Here is a 14,913-nt window from a genome sequence, read left to right on the forward strand (position 1 = left end):
GTGCACAATATCGCGTAATCAGCACTGGACAGCGGTGCCACTAGTATTGTTGGCGTTTTATCTTATGTCTGATTGCGGTATCATTCCTTTTCTTAATCAAATGATTTTTTTTTTTTTTTACCTCAAATGAACCTAAATTAAAGTGAGCAGAAATTAAAAGCCTCATCAGAGAGACAGTGTTTATTACATTTTCTGACATTGTTGAAATTGTCAGTGCAGTCAAAACATCGGCATAAGACAATTTTGTTATATGAATATCGGCTGACGTTGATGGCCAATCTTTTTCTTATTGGTGCATCCCTACTATGTAACGTTAAAATGTAATGGGAGTTATAGCAATGACATGTACATATTGTATACAATGTTCTGGTTGTGCTTTTTGTGTATAAACTACTAAAAAACTCTAAACAAATATATTTTACAGCACCAACTAAGATTGAATTTCATCTGGGAGAGGACAAACAGGTAAGACATAGTTTGATGCTATATACTAATGTATACTGCTCAAAGCCTAAGGACCATCAGTATAACTACTACTGTAATTGTATAAGATGAATGATGATATTGTTTTATTTAGTATACACCTTTTGAAGGCTTCTGAGGCCTACGTACTTTACAGTAATATAAAGTCAATGCATTCATCATTTACACTTTAAATTAATGAGAAAAGAAGGACTACATTTTGTAACAGTGATATCTTTTTTCCCAGTAAACCGCCACCATGAGTACGGACGCGGAGATGGCCCAATATGGCAAGGCCGCCATTTACCTCCGTAAGCCTGAGAGGGAGAGGCTTGAGGCCCAGGCTGCACCATTTGATGCCAAGAATGCCTGCTATGTGCCTGATGCCAAGGAATTGTACCTTAAGGGTATGGTTGTTAAAAGAGACGGTGGGAAATGTGACGTGAAAGTCCTTATCCTTGACGAGGTAAGAGGATACTTAGCGCGGAATGAAAAAAACATTTAGTGGACGTTTTTGTACATGTCTGTGTTATTCATTTAGTGTAGGCTTCATGTTTGTTATTGACGTTTTTCAGGTAAAAACCTTCAAAGAAGAAGACATTTCACCCATGAACCCTCCTAAGTTTGACAAGATTGAGGACATGGCCATGATGACCTACCTCAATGAAGCCTCGGTCCTGTATAACCTCAAAGAGCGTTATGCAGCATGGATGATCTACGTAAGAAAATGATGAGCAACCTTAAGGAAGCAAATTACACCCTCCGAAAATGTACCATACCTGAGCTGTAATGTCAATATTTTCCTTTACTCTCTGCTCATATGCAGACCTACTCTGGGCTCTTCTGTGCCACGGTGAACCCCTACAAGTGGCTCCCTGTGTATGACATGGAAGTGGTCAACGCCTACAGAGGGAAGAAGCGTATGGAGGCTCCACCCCACATCTTCTCCGTCTCTGACAACGCCTTTCAGTTCATGTTGACTGGTATGGACGCTCACTGTTAGATGGCTGAAGTCATGGATGGATGGATGGATGGATGGATGGATGCATTCTTAGTTGCTACTCGTATCACTTCTGACACATTTATTTGTCAATTTACTTTCAGATAAGGAGAACCAGTCTGTCCTAATCACGTAAGTTTGAGACTTTAAATGAGTGTATATTTTGTATTATTTGACTTCTATATATGTATATAAATATGAAGACTACAATGCTTAATGACTCAAGAGGCTTCACAATACTTATTTTAGTTAATGCACCCTAAATCATATTTGTTATCATCTCATAAACTAGTGGAGAATCTGGTGCTGGAAAGACTGTCAACACCAAGCGTGTCATCCAGTACTTTGCCACCATTGCGGTTTCTGGAGGTGAGAAGAAGAAGGAACCAATTCCCGGTAAAATGCAGGTATGACCGTATATTTACCATAGAAAGTGCATGCCATCAATTGTTGACCCATGTTTTTACCCCCCCAAAAATGCTTTTCCATGGTACAGTTCAAGAGTGTAGGTTTCATTATACATGAAAACTGTAAATATACACCCCCAATTGTTTATTAGGAAACAATTCTTAATTCACTGGCTGCATCATCAGTTTTTTTTTATCTGTCCCCGCACATTTGAAAACAAAAAAGCTCCCTTGGTATACTTCAAATATAGTTTATATCTTCAAAATATGTTGTCACACAGCACAATGTAAATGAGACTGTTAATATATTAATTATTATTACTCATTCAGCAACTTGATTAGGTTATGGATTTAGTGACAAGAGAATTATTTTGGATGATTGGTGATCAGTCTGAATGACCAATGTTTTGTCTCCCTTCAGGGTTCCCTTGAGGATCAGATCATTGCAGCTAACCCTCTACTGGAGTCCTACGGTAATGCCAAGACAGTGAGGAATGACAACTCATCTCGTTTTGTAAGTTTGGAGGGAAAATATTCATTTTCACATTTGACACTAACTTAGAAATCAATAGGATGCGTTGAAAAAGCCCCTTCTATGACCTTTTTCAGGGTAAATTCATTAGGATTCACTTCCACATGAACGGAAAACTGGCTAGTGCTGACATTGAGACCTGTAAGTTGGTTTGAATTATTTCCCAGATGATCCTTTGAATACATGTTGGTGTCCATTCACTTGAGATTCAAATTGTTCTCATTTTTCTCTATCCTTTCAACCACGTTTCTCACAGACCTGCTGGAGAAGTCTAGAGTGAGCTTCCAGCTGCCTGATGAGAGAGGCTACCACATCTTCTACCAGATGATGACCAACCACAAACCTGAGCTCGTTGGTGAGGCACTGCAGGGATTAAAGAAACAATATGTTCTGAATGACATTTACTCCTTTGTCCATTCATTGAGGGTTCCTACTTTTACATAAAATGTACACATGCCTTGGGTGATAGTCATTTTAGTTTTGTGTCTCCACAGAAATGTCGCTTATCACCACCAACCCCTACGACTACCCCATGATCAGCCAGGGTCAGATCACTGTGGCCAGTATCGATGACACAGTTGAGCTTGATGCCACTGATGTAAGTCACTAAAAGGGTTCAACTTGAAAATATAATAACATATATATTGATGGTTTAATGTAAACTTTCTTTCCTCATCCAGGATGCTATTGACATCTTGGGCTTCAGCGGTGAAGAGAAGATGAGCATCTACAAGTTTACCGGTGCTGTCATGCACCATGGCAACATGCACTTCAAGCAGAAGCAGCGTGAGGAGCAGGCTGAGCCAGATGGCACAGAGGTAAGCCATATTATTTGTATCAAAGTTCTAAAGTGCATGCATTTAACTATATTCCTGTGATAAACGTAGCACTCTGATGCTCATTGCTCCTATCCCTCCCCAGTGGCTGATAAAATTGGTTACCTTCTGGGTCTGAACTCAGCTGAAATGCTGAAAGCCCTGTGCTACCCCAGAGTGAAGGTCGGCAATGAGTTTGTGACCAAGGGTCAGACAGTGCCTCAGGTAACAATAGACTCGAAAGCAGTAATTTTACAATGAGACTTCTTCTTTTGACTTTTGATGTGTTAGTAAAAAGAAATGTAATCACTTTGCATTGAATTAATACAAGTTAATAACATTTGTGTAAGACAGTGAAAGTAACTTTTAGCATTGATGTTTCACAGGTGAACAACTCAGTCAGTGCTCTGGCCAAGTCCATCTATGAGAGGATGTTCTTGTGGATGGTCATCCGCATCAACCAGATGTTGGACACCAAGCAGCCAAGGAACTACTACATCGGTGTGCTTGACATTGCTGGTTTTGAGATCTTTGACGTGAGTTTAAGATTGGTTATTATTAGAAATACATTCAAAAGTGGTTTATTTTGTGTGTCCTTAAACTATTTAGATAGTATCTACTCCATTTTTCTTCTCCATAATTTGATTTAAAGGAACAGCAATCAAGTGTAGATAAAGTAAAAAATGCATTTGGTATGGTGGGATCGCTCAATAAAGTTGGGTCAAACTTTGCAAATCTACAGTACAACAGCATGGAGCAGCTGTGCATCAACTTCACCAATGAGAAACTGCAACAGTTCTTCAACCACACCATGTTCGTCCTGGAGCAAGAGGAGTACAAGAAGGAGGGCATTGTCTGGGCTTTCATTGACTTTGGCATGGACTTGGCTGCCTGCATTGAGCTTATTGAGAAGGTGAGGTGTCTGTAAAAACTGTGGATGTTTCATACCTGGCAAGGATACAAGGTTATTTATAGATGTAGATACATTGAACTGACATGCTCTTATCATATCACAGTGCTTAATATATGTCTTATACAATAATGCCATTTCAGCTCACTTATACACAGTATATTTGACTGATCAAAATATATTTCTACACAGCCAATGGGCATCTTCTCCATCCTTGAAGAGGAGTGCATGTTCCCCAAGGCTTCAGACACTTCCTTCAAGAACAAGCTGTATGACCAGCATCTTGGCAAGAACAAGGCATTTGAGAAGCCTAAACCAGCCAAGGGCAAGGCCGAGGCCCACTTCTCTCTGGTCCACTATGCTGGTACAGTGGACTACAATATCACTGGCTGGTTGGACAAGAACAAGGATCCCCTGAATGAGTCTGTGCTTCAGCTGTATGGAAAGTCCTCAGCCAAACTGTTGGCCACGCTCTACGTTGCTGCTCCAGCTGAGGGTTAGTATGGTTGAATTAGATTACAAACACAAAGGTTTATACATTGAACATATTAACATGATGTGTTAATTAATTAACAATATTGTTCAAGCAACAAGACATATTCATGTATTATGCTGTCTAACTCCTGACACTCCTATAACAGATACCTCAAAGAAAGGAGGCAAGAAGAAGGGAGGTTCCATGCAGACTGTGTCCTCTCAGTTCAGAGTGAGTGAGGTTTTTTTTTAATATAATTTGGGATAGTTTCATGCTGTAATTGTACTCTAATATTAGTGAGGATTTTAACTTTATTGTGAATAATATCTGAGAGTAACAATGCTTTATAACAACCTTACAGGAGAACTTGGGCAAGCTGATGACCAACTTGAGGAGCACCCACCCTCATTTTGTGCGTTGTCTGATCCCCAATGAGTCTAAGACTCCAGGTATAACATATTGTTTCATGGATTATTTCTCTGAAGTCATTATTACCTTAAACACAGAATACGTTCATTTGATTATTATTTCTACAAATAAGTTCCACAAAGTAAAAAGCTGACCCCAAATCTTTCATCCAGGTTTGATGGAGAACCACCTGGTCATCCACCAGCTGAGGTGTAACGGTGTGCTGGAGGGTATTAGGATTTGCACAAAGGGCTTCCCCAGCAGAATCATCTATGCTGACTTCAAGCAGAGGTAGTCTTACACACAAATGCAACAAAGATATGGTAGATGGATAAAAACATAGCAAATAATAAACACATTTTCTCCCTATTCAGATACAAGGTATTGAATGCCGGTGTAATCCCCGAAGGCCAGTTCATGGACAACAAGAAGGCTTCTGAGAAGTTGCTTGGGTCCATTGACATTAACCATGATGAGTACAAGTTTGGACACACCAAGGTAACATACCGTACACTATTGATGATGGGATCCTGGCAACTCATGTTTGTGACCTACAGAGGTTCTTAAATATCTAATTTATCTGGTAGACATTCAAAATCGAGTTTACATTTTTCTATAGCAATCCAACATTCTTAATAATTAACAACATGAGAAATGTACTGTATTATAAATATTTGATCCTAATGTTATACACAACCTTTGCTTTCTATTTAGATAGCAATGTGTTTTCACCAGAAGTGTTTATTTCAGTTTTGTATCATACTTGTGTCTCAGGTGTTCTTCAAAGCTGGTCTGCTTGGTGTCCTTGAGGAGATGAGAGATGAGAAGCTTGCTACTCTGGTAACCATGACTCAGGCTCTTGCTCGAGGATACCTGATGAGGAAGGAATTTACCAAGATGATGGAGAGGAGGTGAAATGGAAATGATGAAAGGACAAATATGGATTCAAGTATTTGCATTCAAATCATATAATCATACAATCATGCATAATCTGCATTGAGCTAAACTATCTATTTTTGTCCATGCCTCTCTTTTTCTGATAATTAGAGAGTCTGTCTTCACCATCCAGTACAACATCCGTTCGTTCATGAACGTGAAACATTGGCCATGGATGAAGGTCTACTACAAGATCAAGCCTCTCCTGCAGAGTGCTGAGACTGAGAAGGAGCTGGCCAACATGAAAGAAGACTATGAGAAGTGCAAAGTTGCTCTTGAAAAGTCTGAGGCTCGCAAGAAGGAGCTGGAGGAAAAGATGGTGTCCCTCCTGCAAGAGAAGAATGACTTGTCTCTCCAAGTTGCATCTGTGAGTGAGCCACGCACATACACAGGCACAAACACAGGCACACCACATTAAAGTCTAATTAACCTCTGTTATTCTCAGGAATCAGAGAATCTGAATGATGCTGAGGAGAGATGTGAGGGTTTGATCAAGAGCAAGATCCAGCTGGAGGCCAAACTCAAAGAGACAACTGAGAGGTTGGAGGATGAAGAGGAGATGAATGCTGAGCTGACTGCCAAGAAGAGGAAGCTGGAGGATGAGTGCTCTGAGCTGAAGAAGGACATTGATGATCTGGAGCTTACCCTGGCCAAAGTGGAGAAGGAGAAGCATGCCACAGAGAACAAGGTATCAACATCTGACCAATAACCGAGCAGTAGTTTGTTAAAAAACACCAAACAATAGCTTTAACTTGAGCTAACTTTGTCTTTGTCTACAGGTTAAAAACCTGACAGAGGAGATGGCATCTCAAGATGAGAGTGTTGCCAAGCTGACCAAGGAGAAGAAAGCCCTGCAAGAGGCCCATCAGCAGACACTGGATGACCTGCAGGCAGAGGAGGACAAAGTCAACACTCTGACCAAGGCCAAGACCAAGCTGGAACAGCAAGTTGATGACGTGAGTCAAGTTATGTTTTCTGTCTTTATATCCAACTTTGTCTCTAATGGTATTGAATTTAATCGGTTTTGGGATTCAGTATGACGTCTGACTACACTATAATAATATAAGGTGTTATGAATGAGCTGTTAACATCACAGCTTAAGTATGAGAAATGCATTTTGTCCTCCAGCTTGAAGGTTCTCTGGAGCAAGAGAAGAAGCTCCGTATGGACCTGGAGAGAGGCAAGAGAAAGCTGGAGGGAGACCTGAAACTGGCCCAGGAGTCCATCATGGACCTGGAGAACGACAAGCAGCAGTCTGATGAAAAGATCAAGAAGTAAGTATTGTAAAATCATTAGAGACTTTCTTGACATTATATGGATTTCATTCACTCCAGCAATCATTACAATCAATTTTGCCTTTCACATAATAATTTCGAAGTCCAATGTTCAAACCCATTCGTAGGTCAAAGCATTTACATTTTTTGTATTGATATTTCTCAACTTGGAGTAATGCAACAATGTAGACCTATGACACTGAGTTTTGTTTCTAAGTACACTAATCAGATTAATTATACTAATCTAGTTGGTGCCGAAAATGGCTGCCTAAGTAGGCTCTCCTAACAAAGTAAATTCCTTGTCTGTGCAAACTTTCATTGCGAATAAACACCAATTCTGATTCTGATAACATAGATTACTCAATTGAATATCTTAATCAATAGGCATAGAAAGGCTTTTGTTATGAAAAATTGTGGATGTGCTTTACAATGTAATTTCCACTCAATGACACAAAACCGAAAGCTGACATGGATTCATTTGTGCACAAAAGGAAGGACTTTGAGACCAGCCAGCTCCTCAGCAAGATTGAGGATGAGCAGTCTCTGGGTGCCCAGCTGCAGAAGAAGATCAAGGAGCTCCAGGTGTGTTGTAGTTACTAAACCCCAGACAAGTAATATTTCCTGTTTTGGGATGGATTATATTTTTCTTGCTTGTACTCAAAATCCATGTTGTCTATGAAGTCTTTTTCTGCTCATATGTAGGCCAGAATTTGAAGACTTTGATGCGAAACAAAGTTTTTTTTTCTATTGTAGGCTCGTATTGAAGAGCTGGAAGAGGAGATTGAGGCTGAGCGCGCTGCCAGGGCCAAGGTGGAGAAGCAGAGGGCCGATCTGTCCAGGGAACTCGAGGAGATCAGCGAGAGGCTGGAGGAGGCCGGAGGTGCCACAGCTGCTCAAATTGAGATGAACAAGAAGCGAGAGGCTGAGTTCCAGAAGCTGAGACGTGACCTGGAAGAGTCCACCCTGCAGCATGAGGCCACAGCCTCAGCCCTGAGGAAGAAGCAGGCTGACAGTGTGGCAGAGCTGGGAGAGCAGATCGACAACCTGCAGCGCGTCAAGCAGAAGCTGGAGAAAGAGAAGAGTGAGTTCAAGATGGAGATCGACGACCTCTCCTCCAACATGGAAGCAGTTGCTAAGGGCAAGGTATGAATCAAAGCACAAAGATATAAATGCATTTCAATCATTTGTCAATAGATTCATGTAGAGTGTAACATTGTGTTTGTTCCACAGGGCAATCTGGAGAAGATGTGCCGTACCCTTGAAGACCAGCTCAGTGAGATCAAGACCAAGAACGATGAGAATGTTCGCCAGCTCAACGACCTCGGTGGACAGAAAGCCAGACTCCTCACGGAAAATGGTAAAAAAAACTATAAAAAAACATGTTTGATACGTTCAAAACTCTACATGCAGAAATATGTTCCACAAGGTGTATATTGAAAATAACCTGGTATAATCAAGAAACAGGCCTAACAAATAGCTTTCTTAATTCCCCATAGGTGAGTTTGGTCGCCAGATGGAGGAGAAGGAGGCCCTGGTGTCCCAGCTGACCAGGGGAAAGCAGGCCTACACCCAGCAGATTGAGGAGCTCAAGAGGCTTGTGGAGGAGGAGGTCAAGGTAAAATAACTAAAGGAGCCCCATGTTGACCAACTATGACAGTTTTACAGTACAGAAGTTAGCAAATACATGTTTTGGTCACTTACTACATCACCCATGTCTCCTAATATTTTCCTCTCAGGCTAAGAACGCACTGGCCCATGGTGTCCAATCTGCCCGCCACGACTGTGATCTGCTGAGGGAACAGTTTGAGGAGGAACAGGAGGCCAAGGCAGAGCTGCAGCGCGGCATGTCCAAGGCTAACTCTGAGGTGGCTCAGTGGAGAACCAAGTACGAGACTGATGCCATCCAGAGGACAGAGGAGCTAGAGGAGGCCAAGTAAGTCCGAAAAAGTCCAAAAGATAGTCATTCATAGTACCCCAATATAACATTATTGTCAACCACTCCAAGCTTGCAATCAGTACAGAACATATTTGCGATGTCATGATTTGTGTCAACAGGAAGAAGCTGGCTCAACGTCTTCAGGAAGCTGAGGAGACAATTGAGGCCACCAACTCCAAGTGTGCCTCTCTAGAGAAGACCAAGCAGAGGCTCCAGGGAGAGGTGGAGGACCTCATGATTGATGTTGAGAGAGCCAATGCCCTGGCTGCCAATCTGGATAAGAAGCAGAGGAACTTTGACAAGGTGAAAAATGTTGTGCCAGTTCTAGGTTTTGGTGTAACTGTACGTGGAACAAGGGTATTAAGGTGTAATTGAATACATATATAAATAAATACATACATTGCAAGACTTATTTGAGATGTGCCTGCTTGCCTAGATGGACCTAAATCTGCAATTACGGCTTAAGAACTCTGTTGCTCATGTCCTTGTCATGTGCTTCTTCCTAGGTTCTTGCAGAGTGGAAGCAGAAGTTTGAGGAGGGCCAGGCTGAGCTGGAGGGAGCTCAGAAGGAGGCTCGTTCTCTCAGCACAGAGCTCTTCAAGATGAAAAACTCCTACGAGGAGGCTCTTGACCAGCTGGAGACTCTGAAGAGAGAGAACAAGAACTTGCAACGTGAGTTGCAAAGTTGTATGTGGTGCTCTTCCCCACCTCAAGTACATCTGATTATACATTTTGGAATGAAACTATGTTTTCTTTTTTCAAATGACAGAGGAGATCTCTGACCTGACCGAGCAGATCGGAGAGACTGGCAAGAGCATCCATGAGTTGGAGAAGGCCAAGAAGACAGTGGAGACAGAGAAGTCTGAGATCCAGACGGCTCTGGAGGAGGCTGAGGTACAAACTCTCCACAATTCCCAGAAAAGAATAAACCCTCTTGGAATAACCATAACTAAGATTGACATTTGAAAATATTTTCATTCATTCAGGGAACTCTGGAGCATGAGGAATCCAAGATTCTTCGTGTGCAGCTGGAGCTGAACCAGATCAAGGGTGAGGTGGACAGGAAGTTGGCAGAGAAGGATGAGGAGATGGAGCAGATCAAGAGGAACAGCCAGAGAGTGGCTGACTCCATGCAGAGCACCCTGGACTCTGAGGTGCGCAGCAGGAACGACGCCCTGAGGATCAAGAAGAAGATGGAGGGAGACCTGAATGAAATGGAGATCCAGCTGAGCCATGCTAACCGCCAGGCTGCTGAGTCCCAGAAGCAGCTGAGGAACGTTCAGGCGCAACTCAAGGTACCGTGAATGTTGGCAATAGTGATGCGTATACTGCAGTGAATTACATTAATAATTACTTCAGACCATTACTACAGATCTAGACTCAAAATAAGAAAATGGGGGCTCAAATGTCCATCTATCCATCCTTACAAAGAACATATATTTCCAGCACAAACAGTACTGCTGAAGCCATATAGAACAGTATAAGCCATACTGTACGCAACAGCATCTTCTCATTCCTCTCTACACTCTTCTGTGTTTCTAGGATGCCCAGTTGCACCTGGATGATGCCGTTCGTGCCTCAGAGGACATGAAGGAACAGGCTGCCATGGTGGAACGTAGAAACGGCCTGATGGTGGCTGAGATTGAAGAGCTGAGAGCGGGTCTGGAGCAGACAGAGAGAGGCCGCAAAGTGGCTGAGCAGGAGCTGGTGGACGCCAGCGAGAGAGTGGGACTGCTGCATTCCCAGGTGCGGACATATAAAGACACGTAGATAAATAACTTGCACAGGAAAGGTTTTGTTTTGCTATATCCATGTGTGCTCTCTTTCCAGAACACCAGCCTGTTGAACACCAAGAAGAAGCTTGAGGCTGACCTGGTCCAGGTGCAGGGAGAGGTGGACGACATTGTCCAGGAGGCCAGGAACGCTGAGGAGAAGGCCAAGAAGGCCATCACTGATGTGAGTTTGGATAACTAAGTATCCCAGCACAGTCAATATTGAGTCTGCTACTTTACCTGCACTGTCTTCAAGGGCACATCAACCAGTTCATGTAACCTGGTATGATATACTATGTGTGCGTACGGTTCCTCAGTTCAACCAAGTTGCATTCTGTTGCTGCAGGCGGCCATGATGGCAGAGGAGCTGAAGAAGGAGCAGGACACCAGCTCTCACCTTGAGAGGATGAAGAAGAACCTGGAGGTGACAGTCAAGGACCTGCAGCACCGTCTGGATGAGGCAGAGAACCTGGCCATGAAGGGCGGCAAGAAGCAGCTCCAGAAACTGGAGTCCAGGGTAAGTTTGCAAAAGTTGAAAATGAATCCCTGTTGCCTTGAGAAAGGTCAAATATTTGTAAGCCCCTTTTCCCCGGTTGTAATGCTGTTCAAAAGGACCTTTTAGCATGGGAGTGATGGACTCACCATGAGCTCCTGTTCTCCATGCAGGTGCGTGAGCTGGAGACTGAGGTGGAGGCTGAACAGAGGAGAGGTGTAGATGCAGTCAAGGGAGTCCGCAAATATGAGCGCAGAGTCAAGGAGCTGACATACCAGGTAACAACGCACAGTCAAAATCAGCATATGTTGATACAACAGTTCATGTTGACACATATCATTCTAATTGACCTTATTGTCTGCTTCAGACTGAGGAAGATAAGAAGAATGTAAACAGACTTCAGGACCTCGTGGACAAACTGCAGCTTAAAGTGAAGGCTTACAAGAGACAGGCTGAGGAGGCGGTAAGTCTAATGCTAATTTGACCCTTGCTTATGCAAAATAAAGGTTTCCTAGCTTTCAGTGTATACATATATATATATGGCTTTACCAATGGTATTGTTCTTGTTGAAATGATCACTGCAGCAAGCACTTACAAAATTTGTAAGAAATCTTTTTCAAATTAATTTATCCCAGGAGGAACAGGCCAACTCCCACATGTCCAAGTTCAGGAAGGTCCAGCATGAGCTGGAGGAGGCTGAGGAGCGTGCCGACATCGCTGAATCTCAGGTCAACAAGCTCAGAACCAAGAGTCGTGATGCTGGAAAGGTAAAGATCTGTTGATGTCACACCAAGGAATAAAATGCAGTACATTGTTTTGTCAGACCATTTGTCAAATATAAATAGAATACAATACAATAATTCCCTGTTTTTTTCTTTCTCACCATCAGGCAAAAGAAGCGGAATAGACATTAACCTGAACAAGACCCTGTGAATCATTGCTGTGTTTCATAAAATATGTACATAGTGGTATTTTAAGGATTTATGAAAATAAAACAAAACATCTACAAAATGACATGGCTTGTGGGTTTGTTGTAGGAGGTACAAATGTTGTCTCAGGTTGCACAACTTTGTACATAGAAATTCTATTCTATGGTCAATAAAGCATATAAAAAATGTCTGCATCCAAATTAAGTTTTAAAACACATGGCCTGTGTATTCTTTGACATAGATTCCTCCATGCTCCTGAATATAGTATTTATAAGAAAGTGAGATTTTTAGAGCTAATGTGGCCGGATTAAAGGTGCTATAGCTGAAAGCTAAGTCTAAAGATGTTTGTTTCAGTAAAATATGTTTCAAAAAGTGGGTCCATTAGTGACTGCAAGGGATACACAATATACTGATGAAATAATGCAAATTCATTTAATATTGCATCTTCACTAAATGTGAGCATAACATTGGCCATTCATTTGATATTATACCTGAACAAGAAAAGTCAGCTCTCTTGACATTTGATATTGATTCGATATTACATCTTGATACTGGCCACTCATTGCATATTCCATCTGGAGAAAGTGTCAGTATTCTAGACACTGGCCATTCATTTGATATTATATCTAGACAATAATGTCAGCCTTCTGGACACTGGCTAATCAAGCTCACAGGATAGCCCCAGTTACGTATTTATCAACTACCTTGGCGTCCAGGCAACATTTTGTTCTGCGTTGATCTAACATAACTGGTTACCCTGGGCACACCGTAGACAATACCCAAGTTTACCTGTCACTCATTTGGGTTTCTTGAGGCAATAGCCATATTGACCATCACAGCCCCTTATGACACTACATTACAAATAAATACTTAGATCGTCATTAAACCCAGACAATGTGAACAAAATACGCTTAAATACTTACACTGAGGCAAAGGAAGAGTATACAAGTGGTAATATTCTACCCACGACACTGTACTGAAGGTGTGGAATATACGTGATTGACCATCCAGGTAACTTTGTTAGGTGTCTAAAATACAGAGATTTGTATTTTGTTTTGTAACAAACATACAACACTTACGACATTTAGTATGTACTATACAAGTACTACACAAATTATTTAATGTAAAGCAGAAAGAAAATTAAGTATACAACAACAATAAAAACAACAGAAGGAGGCAGAGCAATTAACATCAAGTGGTTTTAAACAGATGTGTTTTGATTTGTAATGTGTGGCATTACAGTAAACATGATACTACTGACTATTAACACAATTTGTATACCAAACCCCTTTCCCCATGCATAAACCACCATGATTAACAAGTTAGATCACTCAGAAGTTACAAACAAACCAATGCAATTGCATTGAAAATGCTATTCAGGAGGTGAAAAGCACTTTAATTAGTAAGATTGGAAATAAATACAGCATAGAAATAAATGTGGCATTAGGATATAAAAGTCCCATGAAATAAATAGATCTGGCATTAAGAAATAAAAGTCCTATGAAATAAATAAATGTTGTCTTTTGAAAGTAATTCTGAAATAAGTATGTGTATTTTTTGGGGGGTAAATAGATTCAGCTATATAGTCATAGAATACTATATTTATTGCAATCGTTTTTTTATTTCAGGGTGTATTTCATAGCCATATTTATTTATTTAGTACTTACCTATTTATTTACCTATTTATTTAATTAATTAATTTAGAATCAAACGACATATTGCAGGACCTTGGGATCTAGTACTGTACTCATTACAACTTTTAATGTTTACTGTACTTATAAAATCTAATTTGGGCCTTTGTATACATTACTGTATGAAGTATATGGATTAACCCATAAAAAATACATTTTAAACTAAGAAAATGGAAAGCAATGCACAGAAAGCAATGCATGGAAAGTAATACACAGAAAGCAATGCACGGAAAGCAATGCACAGATAGCAATACAGAACATATTCAGGAATGTCCTGTGTCATGAAAATATAAGATGTGGAGAAGAAGGGAAGGGAGGGATGGGCTTCAAGTCTACCTCTTTCCTTTATAGGAGAGTAGTCCACAATTAGCTTCTGCTTGCTTGTCACTCTCCACTATATATAAGTAGTCCCACAGAGAAGCCTCTATGGACAGACAGCTTCCACCTCTGGGGTAAGACACATGCAAGATTGCGTTTTGAAATGAAATGTTATACAATTAATTTTTGTCTCATAACTGAAATGCTATTTTGGAATGACAAACCTTCGTTGACTATTAAAAAACTGAATGGGGGAAAGTAAAACACAGATTACATACTCCACTAACGAGAATTAGAAAACAGGTGAACAAAAACACAGGTGCATGCAATAGCGCGTAATCAGCAGTGGACAGCGGCGCCACTAATACTCTGGGGAATCTGAGGGTAGACAAGTTGCTGGCTTAGATGTAACAGGCACCATGCTTAGGCTACTTTGTTTTTCCAGTCACGTGTCAATGTGTCCACCATATGTATACCATATCAAATTGGTGGCCATTTATCTTATGTCTGAATGCGGTGTCATTCTTTTCTTAATTAAATAAAAAAAATACTTGA

At 41.1% G+C, this 14,913-nt stretch overlaps 1 protein-coding gene across 1 annotated transcript; it reads left to right on the top strand.

Annotated features, from left to right (window-relative positions):
• Positions 1-425: 425 nt before the first annotated feature.
• LOC124462709 (myosin heavy chain, fast skeletal muscle-like) lies at positions 426-12,419 on the top strand. Its single transcript, XM_047014293.1, has 40 exons — positions 426-465; positions 710-928; positions 1,038-1,181; positions 1,289-1,445; positions 1,567-1,594; positions 1,755-1,869; positions 2,291-2,383; positions 2,479-2,542; positions 2,658-2,756; positions 2,896-2,999; positions 3,082-3,235; positions 3,323-3,441; positions 3,603-3,752; positions 3,959-4,129; positions 4,319-4,622; positions 4,768-4,832; positions 4,963-5,050; positions 5,183-5,300; positions 5,384-5,507; positions 5,784-5,920; positions 6,057-6,312; positions 6,391-6,633; positions 6,725-6,901; positions 7,074-7,219; positions 7,711-7,801; positions 7,973-8,362; positions 8,450-8,576; positions 8,716-8,834; positions 8,956-9,152; positions 9,275-9,458; positions 9,662-9,827; positions 9,925-10,049; positions 10,142-10,450; positions 10,698-10,901; positions 10,986-11,111; positions 11,274-11,444; positions 11,594-11,698; positions 11,788-11,883; positions 12,056-12,187; positions 12,310-12,419. Exons 2-40 carry the CDS (start codon positions 722-724, stop codon positions 12,325-12,327), a joined length of 5,823 nt encoding a protein of 1,940 aa, XP_046870249.1. The 5' UTR covers positions 426-465; positions 710-721; the 3' UTR covers positions 12,328-12,419.
• Positions 12,420-14,913: the final 2,494 nt, after the last annotated feature.

This window comes from Hypomesus transpacificus, unplaced genomic scaffold (assembly GCF_021917145.1).
Source record: "Hypomesus transpacificus isolate Combined female unplaced genomic scaffold, fHypTra1 scaffold_235, whole genome shotgun sequence".
In the NCBI taxonomy this organism is placed as follows: domain Eukaryota; kingdom Metazoa; phylum Chordata; class Actinopteri; order Osmeriformes; family Osmeridae; genus Hypomesus; species Hypomesus transpacificus.